The sequence below is a fragment of the Trichomycterus rosablanca genome, chromosome 9, assembly GCF_030014385.1.
Source record: "Trichomycterus rosablanca isolate fTriRos1 chromosome 9, fTriRos1.hap1, whole genome shotgun sequence".
NCBI lineage: Eukaryota > Metazoa > Chordata > Actinopteri > Siluriformes > Trichomycteridae > Trichomycterus > Trichomycterus rosablanca.
The window spans coordinates 27,577,295-27,599,429 of record NC_085996.1 but is presented as its reverse complement, the minus strand read 5'-3'; the positions used below and the strand labels follow the sequence as shown (position 1 = coordinate 27,599,429).

Genomic DNA, 22,135 nt, shown 5'->3' with positions numbered 1-22,135 from the left:
TAGTCCTGTATTTGGCTCCATCCATCTTCCCATCAATTTTAACCATCTTCCCTGTCCCTGCTGAAGAAAAGCAGGCCCAAACCATGATGCTGCCACCACCATGTTTGACAGTGGGGATGGTGTGTTCAGGGTGATGAGCTGTGTTGCTTTTACGCCAAACATAACGTTTTGCATTGTGGCCAAAAAGTTAGATTTTGGTTTCATCTGACCAGAGCACCTTCTTCCACATGTTTGGTGTGTCTCCCAGGTGACTTTTTATGGATATCTTTGAGAAATGGCTTTCTTCTTGCCACTCTTCCATAAAGGCCAGATTTGTGCAGTGTACGACTGATTGTGTCCTATGGACAGAGTCTCCCACCTCAGCTGTAGATCTCTGCAGTTCATTCAGAGTGATCATGGGCCTCTTGGCTGCATCCCTGATCAGTCTTCTCCTTGTTTGAGCTGAAAGTTTAGAGGGACGGCCGGGTCTTGGTAGATTTGCAGTGGTCTGATACTCCTTCCATTTCAATATGATCGCTTGCACAGTGCTCCTTGAGATGTTTAAAGCTTGGGAAATCTTTTTGTATCCAAATCCGGCTTTAAACTTCTCCACAACAGTATCTCGGACCTGCCTGGTGTGTTCCTTGGTCTTCATGATGCTCTCTGCGCTTTAAACAGAACTCTGAGACTGTCACAGAGCAGGTGCATTTATACGGAGACTTGATTACACACAGGTGGATTCTATTTATCACCATCAGTCATTTAGGTCAACATTGGATCATTCAGAGATCCTCACTGAACTTCTGGAGTGAGTTTGCTGCACTGAAAGTAAAGGGGCTGAATAATATTGCACGCCCCACTTTTTAGTTTTTTATTTCTAAAAAAAGTTCAAAATATCCAATAAATTTCGTTCCACTTCACGATTGTGTCCCACTTGCTGTTGATTCTTCACAAAAAATTACAATTTCATATCGTTATGTTTGAAGCCTGAAATGTGGCAAAAGGTTGAAAAGTTCAAGGGGGCTGAATACTTTTGCAAGGCACTGTATACCTCCCACCCCCATCCCTGCCATGGGCCCCAGTGCACCTTTTTACAACAAATTTACAACAAAAACAAATTTACAAGAGCTGAAACACTTTTACCAATGCTTAAACAAATTTACAAACGGCGGATCAGACGGAAAGGGTAGTTACAATAGACAGGAAGTGCTTGTTGCTTACAAGCTGTCAATCAAACTGTTTCTCTGGGGTAAAGTGAACGGAGTTTGTGATGGTAACGCTAAACAATGTTTTGTCTATTGATGCATGCTCAATAATCCAGGTACACAAATCCACAAAGTTGAATCAGTTCATCTGGACACAAGATTGTTGTAGAGATACGTTTCGTCACTCAATCCGAATGAGTTCTTCAGTCTGAGCTGGTGGTGAATACCCCGATCTTATATGCAGTTGATTTGCATAACGACTGATCCCTGCTATTGCATAACAATGGAACTGGTGATCAGGTCCATATGATTTCAATTTCAAGTATATTTTCAGCACAATCAGGAAAAAGCTTCAAAAGCTTTAACGAGGCTTTATCTGCACATCACTATTGTTTAGCGTTACCATCACAAACTCCGTTCACTTCACCCCTGATACCCCTGTTTGATTGACAGCATGTAAGCAACAAGCACTTCCTGTGTATTGTACCTACCCTTTCCGTCTGATCCGCCGTTTGTAAATTTGTTTTGCTATTGGTAAAATTGTTTCAGCTCTTGTAAATTTGTTTTTGTTTTGTTGTAAATTTGTTTTTGTTTTTTTGTAATTTTGTTTTCTAAAATGTTAATTTGTTTTGCACTTCTTGGCCACCGTAATTAACCTATAAAATATTATTTACAGATTTCAAATCCTCAAGACATTTAATGCGAATGTAAAAAATAACAGAATATAATTATATTATTATTAATATAATAGCTACACGATTTGTTCAGAAATAACAGTAATATACCAACCTTAATGACTGAAAATAAAGTGATGCAGCAGATTAAATAATAATAATATAGAGCTATATAGTATTTGATCACAGCTTAGAGGCGGAGGGAAGGACATCAAGAGCATATAGACATGAATTCCACTGTACTTGTGGGTGTGTCTAAAGCAAAAGTGCAAAAACAACCATGAGATGGTTAGCATCGCCTTCTTACTGTTACTCACAAACATCAGAGAAACCAGAGACGAGGAGCAAGTGAAGATTGGTTTATCTGTAAATGCAGGACTGGTGTGACCATGGCTTCCTTAAGGCTTGAACGACTTACTCTGTTTCTGATAGTGTTTATAATTGTGGTGAGTGAACTTTATTCACTGGATGATTTCTACTTATTTATTTATTTTTAACTCATTTTTTTTTTATCATTGTGAGGATTCAGAATATCTCCTTGTAGATTTGCATGCTTATGTAGGGTGTTTTTCAAAAAAAGAAGTTACAACTAAAATTAAATAGTACTGACCATGTTTAATGTTCCAATTCATCTCAATAGTCAATAGTGTTTAACTGGGTTAAGGTCAGGGCTATTTTCAGCCCATTTGTGTACAGGTGCACAGGTCATGCTGGAAAACGGAAAGGTTGCCACAAATGTTTAACAATATTTATAATTTTACCATCACTGTAATCTAAAAAAGTAATGATGTAAACATTCTGAATATCAATGACTGACGAAATACTGATTTCAAAGGCATTCAATAAGTCAATCTCTGTAAATTGATGTCTAATGTTATTGTAATTTTTAGAAATAAGCTAATCACAATGTGTTTGAAAAAAAAATCCACCCAACTGTTTGGGCCCACCAGTACCTTTTTATCTAACTCATTTTTACCTTTTTTTTTTTTTTTTACTCCTAAGTCTTTATACAGGTGCTGCAGCAGCTTCTCAAGTTATTTAGTCGCTACCATTTTTTCCCCCCTTTTTTTCTTCTCTTTCTCTGGTGAGCATTTGGTTTGTAACATACTGGTGGACCAAGTAGCTGGCTGAGTTACAACCAAGCATTGTTGCTTTGCTTAGGCAAGCTAAGGCATTTTCCCCTGTAATGTAATGATCATAGGGCTGGTTAATAGTCTTGATATTTCTGGCTGATAATCTTAATCTAGTAGGCAGTAGTGATGTCACCTCTTCCAGAATTTTCTGCATTAGACGAGCAGATTGGACTCCAGTCTCAGCTTTGAGGATTTCCGCAGATTTCCAAACCCTGTCAGCTCTTAGTCCTCCAATATTTAAAATTCCTGCTAAGTGGAAACGTTGTTGAATGCATTTTGATTCCAAAAATCTGGACTTAAAAAGTGGATTAAAAAACAAAGGTTCCTCATTTAAAAAGTCAGATCTGTTTCCACTTCTGTTAAAACAGAAAGTAGAACACCACGCTCTTAAAACAGTCTGATAAAAAGGGGTTGTCCCAGACAGGTCCATTAGTTTTAAATTTAAAACAAAAAGCTGCTTGCCATAACCGAGCCTTTCCACTCTGTTTAATAGAGGCTGTGTCTCTCCACACCAGTCCTTCTCGATATAAAAGTCTTTTAGCTGACTGAAGACGAAAGGTCTTTATCCTACAGTTCAACTCAATGAGTCCTTGACCCCCCTCAGAGACTGGCAGATAGAGTATAGAAGCTCAGGTCCAGTGTTGTCCTGACCAAAAAAAGTCGACAATTCTCTTCTGTATTTCTAAAACCAGTCTACTCGATGGATCCAGTACAGTGACTTTGTGCCATAACCTGGAGGCTATTAGGTAATTAGCAACAAGGACTCTTCCCCTGTAAGAAATTTTGGGGAGGACCCATTTCCACCTTGCCAAATCAATACATACCTTTTCCAAAAGTCCATCCCAGTTTTTATTTTGGTATTCAGGGGTTCCAAGGAATACACCAAGATATTTTATTCCATTTGTGCCCCACTGTAGATCTGCTGGTAAGGAAGGGGGCTTCTTTTTCTTCCACTCGCCCACCAGGAGGCTCTCACTCTTCCTCCAGTTCACCCGAGCTGATGAAGCTTTCTCGTAAGTGGCGAGGTTACGTTGAAGTATTTGGACATCTTCATCATTTTTTATAAAAATAGTCACGTCATCAGCGTAAGCTGACAGGGTCACCTTTGTTAGCCCACCATCTATTGATAATCCATTTAACTCAGCTCTCAGTTTGCACAGGAGTGGCTCTATTGCTACACTGTACATCTGTCCAGATAGTGGGCATCCCTGTCTTATCCACGATTTTCCTGGCAACACAATGGGGGCTGCCATGACACCTCCCTATTTCCGTTTGCCGGTTTTTCGTTTCCGGTCGCGTTAGATTTGCTGTAGTACTAACTACAACATTATTAAACTACTTTTGGTAAGGACTGCATGGTTTAAATATGAGCTCGGGCTCGACGTGTGCCGCTCTCGGGTGCCACAACAACTCAAAGAAATTGAAGCTGTTATTGGAAAGTACGAGCTTTTAACAGCAGCGGATTTGTAAACATTGTCGGTGCGCTGCGCCTTACGCGTTACATTCCATAATAATATAATAATAATCATATTAATTATATCAATAATATAATATTTATTAATTAAATAATAATAAAACATTTATAATATCGTATAATGCAGTTTCACTTTGTATAGTCCAAAATTTTAGAGAGCGTTGCAGAAATTGGACAAATAACATTTAAATCCGGACACCCAGACAGACACGGCTTGTGCAAGTGAATACTGAACGGGTGTAAATACCCTGTTTGTTGTTCCCAGTTCATTGTTTTAGTAAATTAAACAACGCAACGCGTTTTATTCTGTCCCTTCAGCTCCCCTGTCCTGCTTTACATCCACTCATGAACCAAGTACAATATACACTGTTGTAGAAGTAAAAACAATCAACAAATCAGTCGTTATACATCGTTTATTATTTCCAGTGTTTCACAGCAGTTAGAATGTTCCTCGGTTGATCCCTACCTTCCACAACTTCCCTAACCCTGCAATGCACGAGCAACCCACCGTCTCCACTACTCCACTCTCCCTCAGCATTACCCACGCCTGATGTTTACCTTCAGCAATTCCTACGCATGTAAGCCTCTGTGCTTTTATAGTTCTGTAGCTCCTCACCGTCTACAGCTTCGGAAAAGACGAAATGGTTCACTTACGTACATCAATATAGCTAACCTCATGTCATCTACCCACTCTGTAAGCGTGGAAGGGTGGGGCACTGTCAGAACACGGTCATCACAGCTTCTTAAAATGTCCTTACTGTCGAGTGCTAAGAATTAAGAAAGGACTCAGTTTTAACTAAAACAAAACTGCTTTATTGTTCGGAGCATCAGCTTGCAGAGACACGGACATGCGAGTGAGCAGAGTGCGTTCCAACAACATACCGAGAGGAGGGAATAAGGGTACACAGTGCACTCGTCTAACAAAATGCATAAATAGACAGTCGCTCTACACTTACTATTCAACCACCGAGTGCTTTTGGCCATGTTTGTTAAAAAAAACCAGTTACGAATGACCACTACTTCTGTCGTTCAGAACGTAAACACTGTAACCGGAAGTCAAAAACCGGCTTCAGCTACGAATCACGGGAAAGGTCAAAGTTCAGGAAAATCGTGGATACCTCTCTTCATTTTCAGAGGACTGCTTAGCCCTCCTCCAACCTTTAACATCAGTGAATTGAGAAACATTAAAACCCTCCTCCTGAACGACATCACATGTTTCAGGGCAGGGTTTTTACAATTTAAAGGTATCATATTTATTCTGCTCGCTGTTTTCCCAAAACGCGATAGTTCACGCTCGATATCCTCATTAGGTATGAACGGCGGAACATTTGATATTATTACTCTATTTGTTACTGACACCAGTGGTAAAACCTGGAAAAACTGATCATCTACCGTAATTCCACTTTCAATCAAACGAGTAATCATTTCCCTCTCCTTTACAAATACCACTACTGCCTTGTTCATTCTGGATGCAGATACGATGTTTTCACATCCTATTTGTTCTCCTACCGCCAGCAGTACATCCTCCACCGACACCTCAGGGCTTGTTTCGCATTTTATGCCGTGACGGAGTCAGTGTTAATTTCGTTGACGAATGATTTTCGTCATAGTTTTCGTCAACTAACCTTTTCTTCATGACAAAAACGAGACGATAACTAAATAGAAACTACATAAAAGGATAAAAACCATGACGAAATAAATTGACACTTTCGTCAACGAATAAAAACGAGACGAAAATGTTTGGCAGGGACGACATCCAATAACTGATTTAGTTTTGTGGAAGGTAGGAACAAGTTAGAAAGAGATCCAATCATAACTACTTTAGCGTATGTGGAGAGGCGGGACAAGCCGGGTAGCCATCCAATCAGTACTAATCTCTTTTGCAGTACCGCAGTAAGACCACACTCGCACAAATTTGATCTAAACCCGGGAAGACCAGACTAGCCTGTAAACTCTTGGAACTAGATTAACTCGACAATGTCAACAGGGAGAAAGAGGAGAGCCGATATATGGACACATTTCTCATTTGACGTCGTGAAAAACAAGACGATGTGTAAACCACCAATCTGAAACGACATCTGGCTCTGCTGGCAGTATAATGGCAACATAATGGCACTGCTGCTTTTACAGTAGTCAGAGAGAGTCAGAGTCAGAGAGGTTTTATTGTCATTTCAGCTACATACAAGTACATATTGAAACGAAACAGCGTTCCTCTAGGATCACGGTGTAACACGGTACAAAAAGTGCAAGACAATACAAAACAGTGCAAATACAACAATAATACAAAAAATCCTATAATAAATAACTACAAAGGATATTCCTAATTATCCCTAATCTAAACAAGTAATTAGAAGACAGGACTAAAGACAAGTGTTAGTACATGATGGTGAATAGATGGTACAATGGTTCATGAGGTAGTGACATGTTGTACATTAGCAGCGTAAAATTGGCAATGCAGATAAGCCAGTACCCAGTTTTATAAAGAATGTAATATGCAATTTGTTATAAACAATGCATATATTTTTCGAGCAGAGCAGGCCTACTGGTCATTAATATTTTGTTATTGTTATGCTCAATAAGCAAGGCCAGGTAAATAAAGATGTTTGAAATAAGTTAAATCTGTTTTTGTGTGTATTGCACATTCAAACATTAATAATATTCCATAACTGGTTAAAATTTTTTTAATTTTGTGTAAGTGTATATAATGACTTAAATAATTCAAGGGAACTGATGAAAAAGCATTTACATTTTACACTCTTTATATTTTAGTCGACTGAATCGACTGTAGATTTAGTCGACTATATTCTTATGATAATTAGTCGACTAAAACTAGACTAAAACTAAAACAATTCAGATGACTAAATTATGACTAAAACTAAATGACATTTTAGTCAAAAAACTATGACTAAGACTAAATCAAAATGTGCCCTCAAAATTAACACTGGACGGAGTGAGAGTGGCTGGGCACCACTACTCAGGTCCGCCGCCATCCTCACCCCGTCCGGGGATCAGCAGCTTTTACTCCAAACAAACAGGTAAAGTTTGAATTCAAACGGGAGGAATTGCGTTTGTTTATTAAAGAAATGTTTTATTTAATATGTGCTTAAAAGAAAAAGTTCAAAGGATCTGAAAAAAACGAAGAATAGATTTTAGAAAGTCTGGACGCTGAGCTTCTGCAAGATGATTGGAGGATCAGTCGAAAGGCTGAATCCCGTTTTGATTGACAGCTGTCGCTGGGAGCTTCAGTACCATCGCGGATTTTGCGAGTGAAGACAAACTTCAGAGTCGGAAGACAAACTGCAACCCATTTCATGCCATTTTCTTGAAAACTAACAAAGGGGAGAATTTATACATTTTTATATAAATAAATTGACAAATTTTATGATGTAAGCCGACAATGGGCTTCCCCTCTTTGAAAGACCAGCAGCCGCCACTGATAGATAGATAGATAGATAGATAGATAGATAGATAGATAGATAGATAGATAGATAGATAGATAGATAGATAGATAGATAGATAGATAGATAGATAGATAGAGAGAGAGAGAGAGAGAGAGAGAGAGAGAGAGAGAGAGAGAGAGAGATAGATAGATAGATAGATAGATAGATAGATAGATAGATAGATAGATAGATAGATAGATAGATAGATAGATAGATCAGTGCATAACTTTAACTATGAACTATCAACAGATAGTCCAATAGACCAAACACAACAATAAACATATCATAAGCATCTACGATGTTTATACTAATTCTGTATTTCATTAAAGGTACTTGTTCTCATTTCTTAGGCAATAAAAACTGCAGATGGATCCAAGAGACCAAAGCGCGAGTGGATTATTCCACCAGTCAGAATATCAGAAAACGTTGATTTAGGAACCTCTCCCATTTCAAAAGTAAGCACTCCTTATTTAATACATTTACTACACCTGTGTTTTGTAATTACTGACATTTTAAATTTCTCCAAGAAGAAGTCTTAAGTTTTAAGTTACTCTGAAATATTTTATAAATTACTTAAAAATTGTCATTTAGTGTGAAATTAAACTTCAGAGAAAATATATTAGATACAAACTTGGCCTTGAGAAATTAGGGGGGTAAACCTGAATTACATGTTTTAAAACATAGACATTTTAACAGCTCGTGTGTCGTGAATCAAAAGCATTCTCAAGGACATTCTACATGTACAGACTGAATATATATTCATTCTAGGGGGAAAGTATAAGTTGGAATGGTTGATGACTTTAGTTTTAATTCAAATTAATGTTAAAGCCGGATTCTGTCTAATATTGTAGATCAGTTGCACATATTTATAGCACTGCATTATAGTGTTGTGTTTCAGACACCAAACCCATTTCTTACTCACATTACACAATGTTTACAACTAGTGTTTCCCCAGATTTAAGGATTGTTGTGTGTGTTTGTATGCAGAACACTGTATAAGAACCTCATGAAATTAGTAGTATCTTACTGGACACAAACAGTCAGCTCAAAGTATCTTTAAAATGTTTGTAAAATTAACAGTTGCTGTATAGGAAAAGTTTAAAATCATATCTTCATGTTTTATTCTTATTAATTATTAATTCACATAATGTTTCAACTTTTTTTAATTAAAATTTGTGATTTCAGTGCATATATATATTTTTTCAAATGTACACTTATAATAGCATTTGTAATTACATATAAGAACAAGTAAACTTTAAAAAATAAAAAAAAAATGATTAGAGAAAAGTTTTATAAAAGTTTGACACTACAGGTAAAAACTTTGTTCAGCTTTATTGCCTTTTTTTAAATGTATATTTTTTTATTTAACAAATCATTGATTCAGATTATTATTTCCATTAAAACTCATGCTCAGTCGACTTTGAGCAAATGGATTTAATCAACTTGTCAGAAGCTTAATATATTATAGTCATTGTTTCTTTTGCACTTAATTAAAATGAGGCACTCAAGTTGACTTAATTTTTTTTAATTTAGTTTTAAAAATATAATTAAAAATACAATAAAATATTATTTGACTGTGTACATTTTTAACATTAATGTGAATAATCAGTATGAACAAAATTTAAATACTATTTTTGAAAGCAAAGATGTGTGTACAATTTAGATCACAACTACATTTAACTCTTTATTGTGTTTATTGATTAGTATTAGTATACTGTTATTTGAAAATGTTATAAAATCTGCATGGTTGAATAATGTACATACAGCAATTTAATCATTATTAATATGGTGGTGTAGAATGCAATAGGCATTAAAATGTGGAAGTCAAGGAAGAGCTGAACGGATTTCAGAAGCGTTCATATTTTATATACAAGAATCTATTTATAGGCATCTGAAATCTGCAGGTCCCAAGATCATCTGTACAAACAAATCATGTCCAGTGTCAAGTACAATTTAAATGTAAGAGTGTAAGGGTATTTTTACTATTACCCTAAATCTGATATTCTGTCCCTGAGACCCCATAGCCCTCACAAAACATCCCTAGCCTTTTTCAATCAACGTGATTCCTTATTAATTTTTTCTAATTTTATGGAAAATGCAAATAAACAAAAATTTTATATTGATATTGTGTTCCAAACACCCCATCATTCATAAACATATGTTTGGAGTCTAAGAGACCCCAGCTGGAATACGTTAAAGATTAAAGACAAAGACTTGCCCTTCGGGAATTAAAGGGAATAACACCACCATGGGCTTAAAAGATTATAAAAGTTGTCCATTCTTCAAATATGCACCTTAAAGTTAGAATCAAGTTTATTGCTAATGACACAGACAAAGAAATATCTTACTAAAAGAAAGTATTGTGATCAGATAAAACAAAGATGAAGTTATTTAACCATAATGAGGTATGCTTGGTGGTACAAAGGTGAGGCATGCAAACCCAACAACGATGTCCCTGTTGTCAAAAATGCTGATGGTTGTATTGTGTTCTGAGCTGTTTTGCTACAGTTGGAAATGGTTGTATTTCAAGAACGTTTACAGAGTAATAAAGAAGAAAGACTAACCCAAAATTCTTCAGCACAACCTCAAGCCTTAGGCTATGACCTGCAAACAGGTGTTTCGAAATGACGACATAAAACACAGTCTGAAGCTGGTTTTAAATGATTAAATTAGTTTTAAATTGTTAAAAAATGGGATGAACTGTAGCCGAAAAGCCGCAGTTCTGCTAGCCAGGTGGACTAGGCCTTGCCCACCCTCCTCTTTGGGCAGATACAGAACTGCTTGTGGAACCCAGTGTAGTTGATCCCAGAAAAAATTCACCAGAATTGCTTGGATGTTTGCAAGCAGATTCGGTGGAGGATCAGCACATGCCAGTTTATGCCACAATGAAGAGGCAGCCAGGTTATTTACAACTAGAGCTCGACCCCTGTAGGACATTTTGGGAACAATTCAGCACACTCTCAATGTCATTGTACAACACCCTGATCATAGCCATAAAACCAGAGTTGAACCCAAAGTTTTCCATAACTTTCCACAGGTATCTATGTTCAACTCGGTCAAAGGCTTTTTCCTGATCCAAAATTAACAGACCAGTCTTCAGTCCCAATAGCTTGGCGACGTCCAAAATACCCCGAATTAGATGAATATTGTCAAATATTGACCTGCCAGGCACACAGTACGTCTGGTCAATATGAATGATCTGCTCCATCACCTCTTTCATTCTTGCAGCTAATGCTTTTGAGAGCAATTTGCAGTCAGTGCACAACAGGGACACAGGACGCCAGTTCTTCAGTTCAGTGAGGTCTCCCTTCTTAGGAAGAAGAGTGAGGACAGCTCGTCGGCAGCTCAAAGGAAGCTTCCCCTCAGTCACGCTACTCCTGAGCATATCCAGCACATCCTCCCCCAAAACTGACCAGAACGACTTATAAAACTCAACAGGCAAACCATCAATGCCAGGAGCCCTTCCGTTGTCCATGCCCTGGAGAGCCGTGTGCAGTTCTCCCAGCTTCAGTTCCCTGTCCAACAGGGTTGCAACCTGTTGTGTCAGTTTCGGCAAGTGATGGATAAAACTTTCCTCCACCTGTTGTGCATCTGCTTGCTCACTACAATACAGTTTAGAGAAAAAGCTGACTGTCTGCTTACGAACTTCACCAGGCTCCGAGAGGAGATCCCCCGAGTCTGTTCGCACAGCATGCATAAACCTTTTCTGTCCATTCTTCTGCTCAAGACCACAAAAGAACTTGGACGGAGCATCCATTTCAGTCACACCCATAAAGCGTGAGCGGACCAGCGCCCTCTGCACCGTAGCACCCAGCAGGTCAGCTAGTGTGGCTTTTTTTCTTTTAATAGCTTCAATATGCTCTCCAACTCCTGTGGAGGCTTCTAAACTCTGCATCTCCACTATTTCGTCCTCCAGAGCTGTAAGTGATCTGGTGACATCCCTAGTGACATTGAAAGTGTACTGTTGGCAAAATACCTTAATCTGTATTTTAGCAATGTCCCACCACTGTTGTATAGAATTAAAAGAGGATTTCTGCATTTTAAAAGTATTCCAAAAAAAAGGTAAAAGATTCTCTAAAATTAGCATCATCTAAAAGTGCGGTATTAAAATGCCAATAGGCAGTCCGAGGCTTCACACGAGATTTTCTTACGTTGCACTGAACCATAAAATGATCTGTAAAACCAACAGGTCCAGCCTGGCCAAAGAGAGCATGTTATCTTTCACATGAGTCCAAGTGTACTGCCTCTGTGTTTTATGAAAAGTCCTCCAGACATCACACAGTTCATGAGTCTCCACTATCTCGCACAGACGTTTCTGTCCATACTGTCAGCAGTACAGTTAAAATCCCCACCCACAATTAAAAACTCATTTGAGTTACATTGTACGAGCACCTCATTTAAATTATCTAAAAAAACACATCCTCTCCACACCCACAGTCGTTGCATAAACACAAATAAAAACAAACACCTCATTCTCAAAAAACGCTCTCACTTTTAAAAGCCTTCCACTGACTATTTCCTCCACTTCATAGGAGTGAGGAATAAAACCCGGTGAGAACAGAATAGCAACACCAGAACTCAGACTGTTCTTATGGCTCATAATAATGAGTCCATCATACTCTTTTATCCAATCTACCCCATTTCCAGCATCACTGTGTGTTTCCTGGAGAAACGTCACATCCAGCTGTTTTTGTTTAAGTAATTCAAATAGTTTAGCTCTCTTTTCACTGTCCCTCGCACCATTCACATTTAAAGTGGCAATCTTAAAACCATCCATTAAATGATAGTTAAAACAAAAACAAGCCCCAAACGAGACCAAGATGAGTAAAAACAACCTAAACCACAACACTGCCATCATCATCATTACATTCTTTTTTCAGTTTGGTCAGTAATTTGTTTAACCGGTACAGCTCTACTTCAGTAAAAGCCCCTTCTCTTCTGAAATATTTTACATCTGGAAAAAACTTTGTCAGTTGGACATTCCTGTGCCCTTTAGTACGCTGTAAGAACACTCGGATGTCACCAGCTGAGTATACCGGGGGGAGGGGTCTTCCTGTGAACCTACTGACCAACCTGAATCAGAGTGACCATCATCACTATCAGAGGCATCATTGTCTACAGCCAGCACATTCTTTTTTATCTTACTTACAGTACTTTGGGCTCTCTTCTTCCTTTTGGCAGGGGTTTTAAACACAGGGTCCAAATCCATGTCAGCCCCCTCCTCCGGCTCTAGTGTTCCCACAGGTGTTAAGTCAGGGTTGCCACACTGTACCTCCTGGCTGTGATCATCTTGCTTGGGTTGTATCGGCGCTGCGCATCAGTCTGCGCATCCTCCACGGGTATCTCAGCCTGTAAGATTGTCACCTCCACCACAGCACTGGGTTCCTCCTGGTTTAGGTCCACTGTAGGTTGTCTTCCTCCATCAGATCTAGCCTCCGTCAGCTCACCTCGCTCCAGGTCTGCTTCCACGACCGGGGCCGGTGTCCTGGTAGCCGGCACACCCTCTGGATCCGCCTCAGCCGCAGGGGTGCCAGTTTCAGCGGTTGGGGGCGCGTCAGGTTCCAGTCTTCCGGCTCAGTCACTCACGTTGGCCTCGGACCTTTTCTCAGGACAGGCACGGACGAGGTGACCAGTCTGCCCGCACCCAAAACACTTCATTTCAGCATCCGACGATGCGAAGATCATGTATTCAAACCCCTCCACCCTGAGCTTCAAAGCCAGGTCCAGGTGCTCAGCTCCGTCCCTCAGCACCATGTACACCAGCCTCCGAAAAGACACCAGGTGTTTCACTAGGGGGGACTTACACCCCAGGGGGATTTTCTTAATAGATGATACCAGTTTACCAAATCGGGAGAGTTCTTGAATTAATTGTTCATCAGTAATAAACGGGGGGACATTAGACAAGATGATTTTTTTTGTCGGGGTACCAAGGGGGTACACAGGTGTAAACTGGTTGTGTAATACGATCCCAGTTTGTATCAGTTCATGAGCTCTTTCCACAGTGTTTAGGAAGAGTACAATGGCATTGTTCATACGTGATGCTGAAACAATGTTGCTATGTCCCGGCATTCAGACTGACATTCCCGGCAGCCAGACTGCTGTCTTCCACGCTGCACCTGCTCGCCACCTTCACTCCATGTCTGCGTGTCAAACTTTAACACGCTGCTGTTTGAAGCCGCCATTATATCAGCAGCTCCTCTCCTCCGGGGTAGGAGAGACCCGCAGCGCCGCGCTCACACCTGGGGAATAAAACAAATAAATCCGTAGATGTTAAAACGGAACGAAACAAAATAGCGCAACCACAAAACTTTTGCCAAAACGCCGCTCACGCGTTCCTCCGCTCGCTTCACTCGCTCACGCACTCACTTCCGCTCACAGAGAGAGAGAGATAGCAGGTATGTATGAAAGCAGGTTAAAAAGGTATGGAGAGAAACAGTTGGACTACAGTCAGTAATTGTACAAAGTGCTTCTATATGGTAAGGGGAGCTGATAAAATGGACAATTGACAGTGAGTGTAGAAACAAGGAGGTGGTTTTAATGTTATGGCTGATTAGTGTGTGTGTGTGTATATATATATATATACAGTATATACCCATGTATATGGCACGTGCACAGATAGACCCCTAGTGGTGCTCAAGCACCTGCCCTTTTGCCCTGGATGAGAAAAGTGCCCTTTCAGCTGGAGCCCAATTTTTTTTTACATTCATCAATATTTAAAAATAAAAATGACCCCCTCTGTCATCAATTCCCCCCAAAAGTGTTTTGATATCTGTCGAGTATTTATTTGAGTTCTTGTGACAATTCTGCCCCGATCTGATCCGAGGCGCGCACAAGCTCCCGCCTTGCCTCTCCCTCCTCCTCCAGGCCAACGTTTGTCATGTTTATTGAAGGGGGAGGGGGGCAAACTGCAGCAGACAGACAGAGAATTTAAAGACCGTTTAACTGTTTTACAAATTAAACAAGTTCACTAGTTTTGTTTCATTTAAAATCTTACTTATTTTGATGTGAAAGCCTGAAAAAAAAAGCATGAGCACAAACATTTTGCAGAAGGAAGTCAAGTAGCTTTCACAGTAAAGTGTTGAAAATAGATACAAACATACAATATTTTATAATTACAGCATCCTGGCCAAAACGCTGTGTAGGAAAAGTCACCTTTAGTCAAGGAGTTATTTTCATGCAAGCATTTATACTTCAACAGTTGAGGTTTACAAATGAGGAATAATTAATAAAATAACAGCATACAAAAAAATGATGAATAAATAGGAAAATGTAATTTAGCTGTCTGTTTGATTCTATTGGCATAATAATAGGCCCATTGAGAATAGTAATGGTATATTATTATATATGCTTCAACTCTGTCAGAAAACAGTATAATGATGTATACTGTGTTCTCCCCTTTATGGAGATTCAGTAAGTCACTCTTGATTATTATGCACAACAGTGATTTATCTTATTTACAAATTTTGCAGCATAATGCCAAGAAAAGAAAGGTTACAAAAGCAGAAAGAAAAGGAACTACAGCAAGCAGCTCAGGGTAGCAGCTCTCTTTTATCCTGGATTAGGCCATCTACCAGTAAAGCAAATGAGGGAGATGTATCAGTATCAGTTGTTTGGTTATTAAAAAGCACAATATGGCCTTGTTTTGCCTGTTTTTTATTTATTTATGCAATTTGATAATTGAGTTATTTGATTAAATGTGTATTTTTATTAATAATTGTGGCGATAGGTGCCCTTTTTTTTAGCTTGAGCACCTGCCCCCAAAAATGTCTGTGCACATGCCTATATACAGTGTATCACAAAAGTGAGTACACCCCTCACATTTCTGCAAATATTTTATTATATCTTTTCATGGGACAACACTATAGACATGAAACTTGGATATAACTTAGAGTAGTCAGTGTACAACTTCTATAGCAGTGTTGATTTACTGTCTTCTGAAAATAACTCAACACACAGCCATTAATGTCTAAATGGCTGGCAACATAAGTGAGTACACCCCACAGTGAACATGTCCAAATTGTGCCCAAAGTGTCAATATTTTGTGTGACCACCATTATTATCCAGCACTGCCTTAACCCTCTTGTGCATGGAATTCACCAGAGCTGCACAGGTTGCTACTGGAATCCTCTTCCACTCCTCCATGATGACATCACGGAGCTGGTGGATGTTAGACACCTTGAACTCCTCCACCATCCACTTGAGGATGCGCCACAGGTGCTCAATTGGGTTTAGTCCATCACCTTTACCTTCAGCTTCCTCAGCAAGGCAGTTGTCATCTTGGAGGTTGTGTTTGGGGTCGTTATCCTGTTGGAAAACTGCCATGAGGCCCAGTTTTCGAAGGGAGGGGATCATGCTCTGTTTCAGAATGTCACAGTATATGTTGGAATTCATGTTTCCCTCAATGAATTGCAGCTCCCCAGTGCCAGCAACACTCATGCAGCCCAAGACCATGATGCTACCACCACCATGCTTGACTGTAGGCAAGATACAGTTGTCTTGGTACTTCTCACCAGGGTGCCGCCACACATGCTGGACACCATCTGAGCCAAACAAGTTTATCTTGGTCTCGTCAGACCACAGGGCATTCCAGTAATCCATGTTCTTGGACTGCTTGTTTTCAGCAAACTGTTTGCGGGCTTTCTTGTGCGTCAGCTTCCTTCTGGGATGACGACCATTCAGACCGAGTTGATGCAGTGTGCGTATGGTCTGAGCACTGACAGGCTGACCTCCCACGTCTTCAACCTCTGCAGCAATGCTGGCAGCACTCATGTGTCTATTTTTTAAAGCCAACCTCTGGATATGACGCCAAACACGTGGACTCAACTTCTTTGGTCGACCCTGGCGAAGCCTGTTCCGAGTGGAACCTGTCCTGGAAAACCGCTGTATGACCTTGGCCACCATGCTGTAGCTCAGTTTCAGGGTGTTAGCAATCTTCTTATAGCCCAGGCCATCTTTGTGGAGAGCAACAATTCTATTTCTCACATCCTCAGAGAGTTTTTTGCCATGAGGTGCCATGTTGAATATCCAGTGGCCAGTATGAGAGAATTGTACCCAAAACACCAAATTTAACATCCCTGCTCCCCATTTACACCTGGGACCTTGACACATGACACCAGGGAGGGACAACGACACATTTGGGCACAATTTGGACATGTTCACTGTGGGGTGTACTCACATATGTTGCCAGCTATTTAGACATTAATGGCTGTGTGTTGAGTTATTTTCAGAAGACAGTAAATCTACACTGCTATACAAGCTGTACACTAGGGCTGCAACTATCGATTATTTTTGTCATCGAGTATTCTATCGATTATTCCAGCGATTAATCGAGTAATCAGATAAGAAATACTTTTGCTTTAACAAAGAGCAAAAACAAATACATATTAGATTAAATAAGACATGTTTCTTAAACCAAACTGTACATTTGTATTTATTGCATACAGGACAGTTTAACATTTTTTAAATGCAAAAATAAATAAATCAAAAATAAATCAATTTACTTTTAAAATGTAAACAGGCAACCTGAAACATCAGGTCATCAAGTCATAAATAATAATAAACAAAAACATAAGCCTGTAATTTGTGCAACTTTCAAAACTCAAAGTTTCAGCTACAGCTCACGCAGAACATAGAGCTTTAATATTTTGTTGGGAGGTTTTGTGGTGTTTGTAGGGGGATAAAAATCTGTCAGGATTGTGTCTCTAGATGAGGTAGATCTGGTGTGTGTGTGTGTGTATGTATGTGTGTGTTTGCCTAAATCTTCATAAAAGCCTGTGGTGGTTGAAACGAAGTAAAGTCAGTAAACATGAGTAAAGTAAACACGACGCTCTGATGGTGTGGATGTTATACTGAGTTTTAGTTTTATCAGCTTAAAATGATCTCAAACTTTCTGTGGTTTTCTCTGTCCAGTCTCCTCCTGTTCGCTATTTTCTCTCTATATTTTGCAGTCCGCGCTATCAAATCTCGGCTGCGTCCTAAACTGATACGTTCAGTTCGCAGGAGCGGCGAACGTGTCCAAATACGTAGTGTTCATTAAACTGTCCGCAAAAAGAACCCGGATTAAGTCCTGTTAAGTTCTGTTTATGTTTAAGATATTTGGGACGCAGCCCTCAGATTCTTCACGTCACCTGCACACAGCGTTAAACACGCTGCGCAAAAGTGAAAGTCGTCCGTGTAAAACACCGTGAGCTGTATATGGTTGTGCGGATTAAACGATTCCTCGATGCAAAAAATTTGAATCGATGATTTTTAGTAATCGATTTACTCGAGTTACTCGAGGAATCGTTTCAGCCCTACTGTACACTGACTACTCTAAGTTATATCCAAGTTTCATGTCTATAGTGTTGTCCCATGAAAATATATAATAAAATATTTGCAGAAATGTGAGGGGTGTACTCACTTTTGTGATACACTGTATGTATATATATATATATATATATATATATATATATATATATATACTATATATATATATTCACCTCCATTAGGCAGGTTCACACACCGATATGCATTATTGCCATCAGTCACCCAGCTGAGGTGATAATTACAGCAGTTATAAGGAATTCCCTCTACTATTCACTGTCTGTATAGGCACCCAGCCTGCAAGTAGGTGAGCTGAGATTAGTGAGACTAGTGAGATGTTTGAGATGTCAGCCCTGGTGTGCTAGCATGTTGTACCACTGCACCACCTGAGTGCCTCATTTTCCAGATTTCATACAAATATGTGTAAACAACAGCACTCATTTACAGTAAATGTATATATCTTTATATATCTATACAAGGCTATCCTGGAAAACAAAGTTTTGATTTAGTAATTACTCACTTGCAGATTAGATCTGATAAAGAAGATGAAGTCAAGCCATTTTCATATGACCTTAAAGGGCACGGTGCTGACAAGGAGCCGTACAACGTTTTTATTGTCAACCCCAAAACTGGCTTTATCACTCTCGCACATCCTCTGGACAGAGAGGAAATATCAGAGTACAACGTGAGTTACAATTATTATTCTCTTTTTCAAGTGCTTTACAGTACACTCTTACAGTATATGTGATTTGTGATTCATGTCTTTAAGCATCATGTCTAATCCTCAAAACTGTTGTATTACATGTGTACTGTTTGTTTGTAGCTGACCGGGATTGCGAGGTACAATGATGGAACTATGGCCGAGACACAAATCGAGATAAAAATAGTGGTTGAGGATCAAAATGACAATCCCCCAACGTTCAAAAGATTCAGAGGGTCTGTGCCAGAATGTAGACCAGCAGGTATGAACTATAAACCATTATGCAGTTTGTACATTTTAGCTTATTGTTAAATATTAAAAAGTGCAAAAACAAGGGTGCTCAGGTGGCACAGCGGTTAAACACACTAGCACATTGGTTCCAACCTTTTTTGCACCACGGACCGGTTTCATATAAGATATAATTTTACAGACCGACGGGGAAGGGACAATTTAATATTATTTAATAATATAGAGTAATATTGCTCACAAACAATGTAAAATAAGCTATTTATCTATCTAAATACTAATATGCCTCTAATGAAACTGCAGGAACCCCTGTGATGAAGATAACTGCTGATGATGCAGACCAAAGTGGAACACTCAATGCAAAAATTGCATATAGCATAGTAAAGCAATTTCCAGAAGGTTCCAAACCCATGTTTGGCATTGACAAAGACAGTGGAATGATATATGTTAAACAGCGCTCACTGGATAGAGAGGTAAGTGCTGGTAAAGCTTTAAAGCCTTTTTGCTCTGAATGTTTGCCTTCTAACTAGCCTTATTTATATGAACGAACAAGTTACAAGTCGTTCAAATAATCTTGGTGTGTGATTCTATAAAATCTTCTTGTTTCATTTCTTCAATGACTTGTAAAAATCTATTATTTACTATACACAATTTTTTAGACTTCGCATTTTGATGCTTATTTAAAAAGCACAGTCAGGCATGGTGGCTTGGTGGGTGTCACTGTCGCCGGGCAGCAGGAAGGTCCTGGGTTTGATTGCCAGGTGGGGTGGTCCGGGACCTTTCTGTGCAGATTTTGCATGTTCTCTCCATGTCTGAGTGAGTTTACTCTGGGTGCTCAGGTTTTCTCCCACAGCCCAAAGACATGCAAGTGAGGTAAATCTTGTGTGACGAGTGACTGCCGTTTCTGTCATGGATGTGGCCCATGGGTGTAAAACATGACGTTAAAATCCAAAAAAACAAACAAACTTTAGTACATTAAGTAATGTTAAGCTTTTTCATATACAGTGGTACTTTGAATCTCAACGCCCTTTGTCGAGAAACTTGTACCCTTAGACTCAACGTTTCCCTTAAACTCAAAGTGTTCAGTTTGTTTTTAAAAATGTATTTATTTCATTTCAAATTAACAATGAACAGTCGTTCATCGCACGGCTTGAGCAGTGCATTAAAACGTCATCAAAGGCCGCTCAGGTGGCGCAGCGGTAAAAACACACGCTGTAACCGGAGCTGGATCTCGAGTACGTCGTATCGAATCCAGCTCTGCCTTACCGACCGAGGCTGAGCGGCTATATGAACAATGATTGGCCTTGAGGCGCCTACACAGAGATGAGAAAGGAGTGCTCTTAGGGTGTGTCTCTCCGCATGCAACTTTAGGTGGCGCAACACTCGTCAATGTATGGGTAGCAAAATGCATATGGCTTGCTGCTCACGTGTAGATCGTGTTGATCGTGTTAGCTTCGATCTCCTTCGATCTCCTTCAGGGCAAAGATCAGCATAGACAGAGAGGAAGCATGATGCAAATTGGGCAATTGGACACGCTAAAAGGGGGACAAAAAGGGGAGAAAATGCATAATAAAACGTCATCAAAGTGCAGATATGAGATGAATCGGCATTTGCGTGGAAAAACAGTCAAATTCACTCTGAATGCTCCACATGTATCTGTGTTCAGCTGGATTTTCCTACTGTTTTACTTTTAAACTTGTGTTATAGCTCAGGGTTCTGAGAAATGGTAAAGATCAGCTTTTTATTTCAGTGATTTTATGTTATATTTGTGTTATTTTCAGTGTATAAGTGTCAAAAACAACTCTATTTTTTACATATGCCTAAAATATATGCAGTTCCACAGGACCATGGAACGCATTAACAGGTTTCACATACATCCTTATGGGGAAAAATTATCTTGAAACTCAACACCTTTTAAATTCAACGCCTCCAATTGACGTTGAGTTTCAAGCTACCACTGAAATATGTTTAATTAGTAACAAAAAAGCTAAATGTAAAACGTATTCTTTCTTTTTGGAACACGGTGTAAAGAACTTGATCAGATGATGTGTACATTAAGCTACGTTAAGCTTTTTTTTACATTAAGAGTTTTAGACTCTCCCTCCGATTGCATTTCTGCAATGAGTTGGTCTATGACGAATGAAAACTGTAGTCCTAAACCTCTCACTTTAAAAATGTTCGAAAGCATCAAGGAAGCCTGCAACATAACCCTTTAAAGACTTAACCAATTCAGCAGCATTGCAAATGCTGTTATTGTGTGGATTATACAGTGTATCACAAAAGTGAGTACACCCCTCACATTTCTGCAGATATTTAAGTATATCTTTTCATGGGACAACACTGACAAAATGACACTTTGACACAATGAAAAGTAGTCTGTGTGCAGCTTATATAACAGTGTCAATTTATTCTTCCCTCAAAATAACTCAATATACAGCCATTAATGTCTAAACCACCGGCAACAAAAGTGAGTACACCCCTTAGTGAAAGTTCCTGAAGTGTCAATATTTTGTGTGGCCACCATTATTTCCCAGAACTGCCTTAACTCTCCTGGGCATGGAGTTTACCAGAGCTTCACAGGTTGCCACTGGAATGCTTTTCCACTCCTCCATGACGACATCACGGAGCTGGCGGATATTTGAGACTTTGCACTCCTCCACCTTCCGCTTGAGGATGCCCCAAAGATGTTCTATTGGGTTTAGGTCTGGAGACATGCTTGGCCAGTCCATCACCTTTACCCTCAGCCTCTTCAATAAAGCAGTGGTCGTCTTAGAGGTGTGTTTGGGGTCATTATCATGCTGGAACACTGCCCTGCGACCCAGTTTCCGGAGAGAGGGGATCATGCTCTGCTTCAGTATTTCACAGTACATATTGGAGTTCATGTGTCCCTCAATGAAATGTAACTCCCCAACACCTGCTGCACCCATGCAGCCCCAGACCATGGCATTCCCACCACCATGCTTGACTGTAGGCATGACACAC

At 39.5% G+C, this 22,135-nt stretch overlaps 1 protein-coding gene across 1 annotated transcript in view; it reads left to right on the top strand.

The window, feature by feature from the left end:
- Positions 1-2,247: 2,247 nt before the first annotated feature.
- The window catches only part of LOC134320029 (desmoglein-2.1-like), a 40,324-nt gene continuing 20,436 nt past the window's right edge, over positions 2,248-22,135 (top strand). Inside the window, exons 1-5 of the mRNA XM_063001315.1 lie at positions 2,248-2,304; positions 8,256-8,360; positions 18,734-18,892; positions 19,031-19,169; positions 19,457-19,626. Of these exons, the coding sequence (XP_062857385.1) occupies positions 2,248-2,304; positions 8,256-8,360; positions 18,734-18,892; positions 19,031-19,169; positions 19,457-19,626 (630 nt within the window). The remainder of the gene's footprint in view (positions 2,305-8,255; positions 8,361-18,733; positions 18,893-19,030; positions 19,170-19,456; positions 19,627-22,135) is intronic.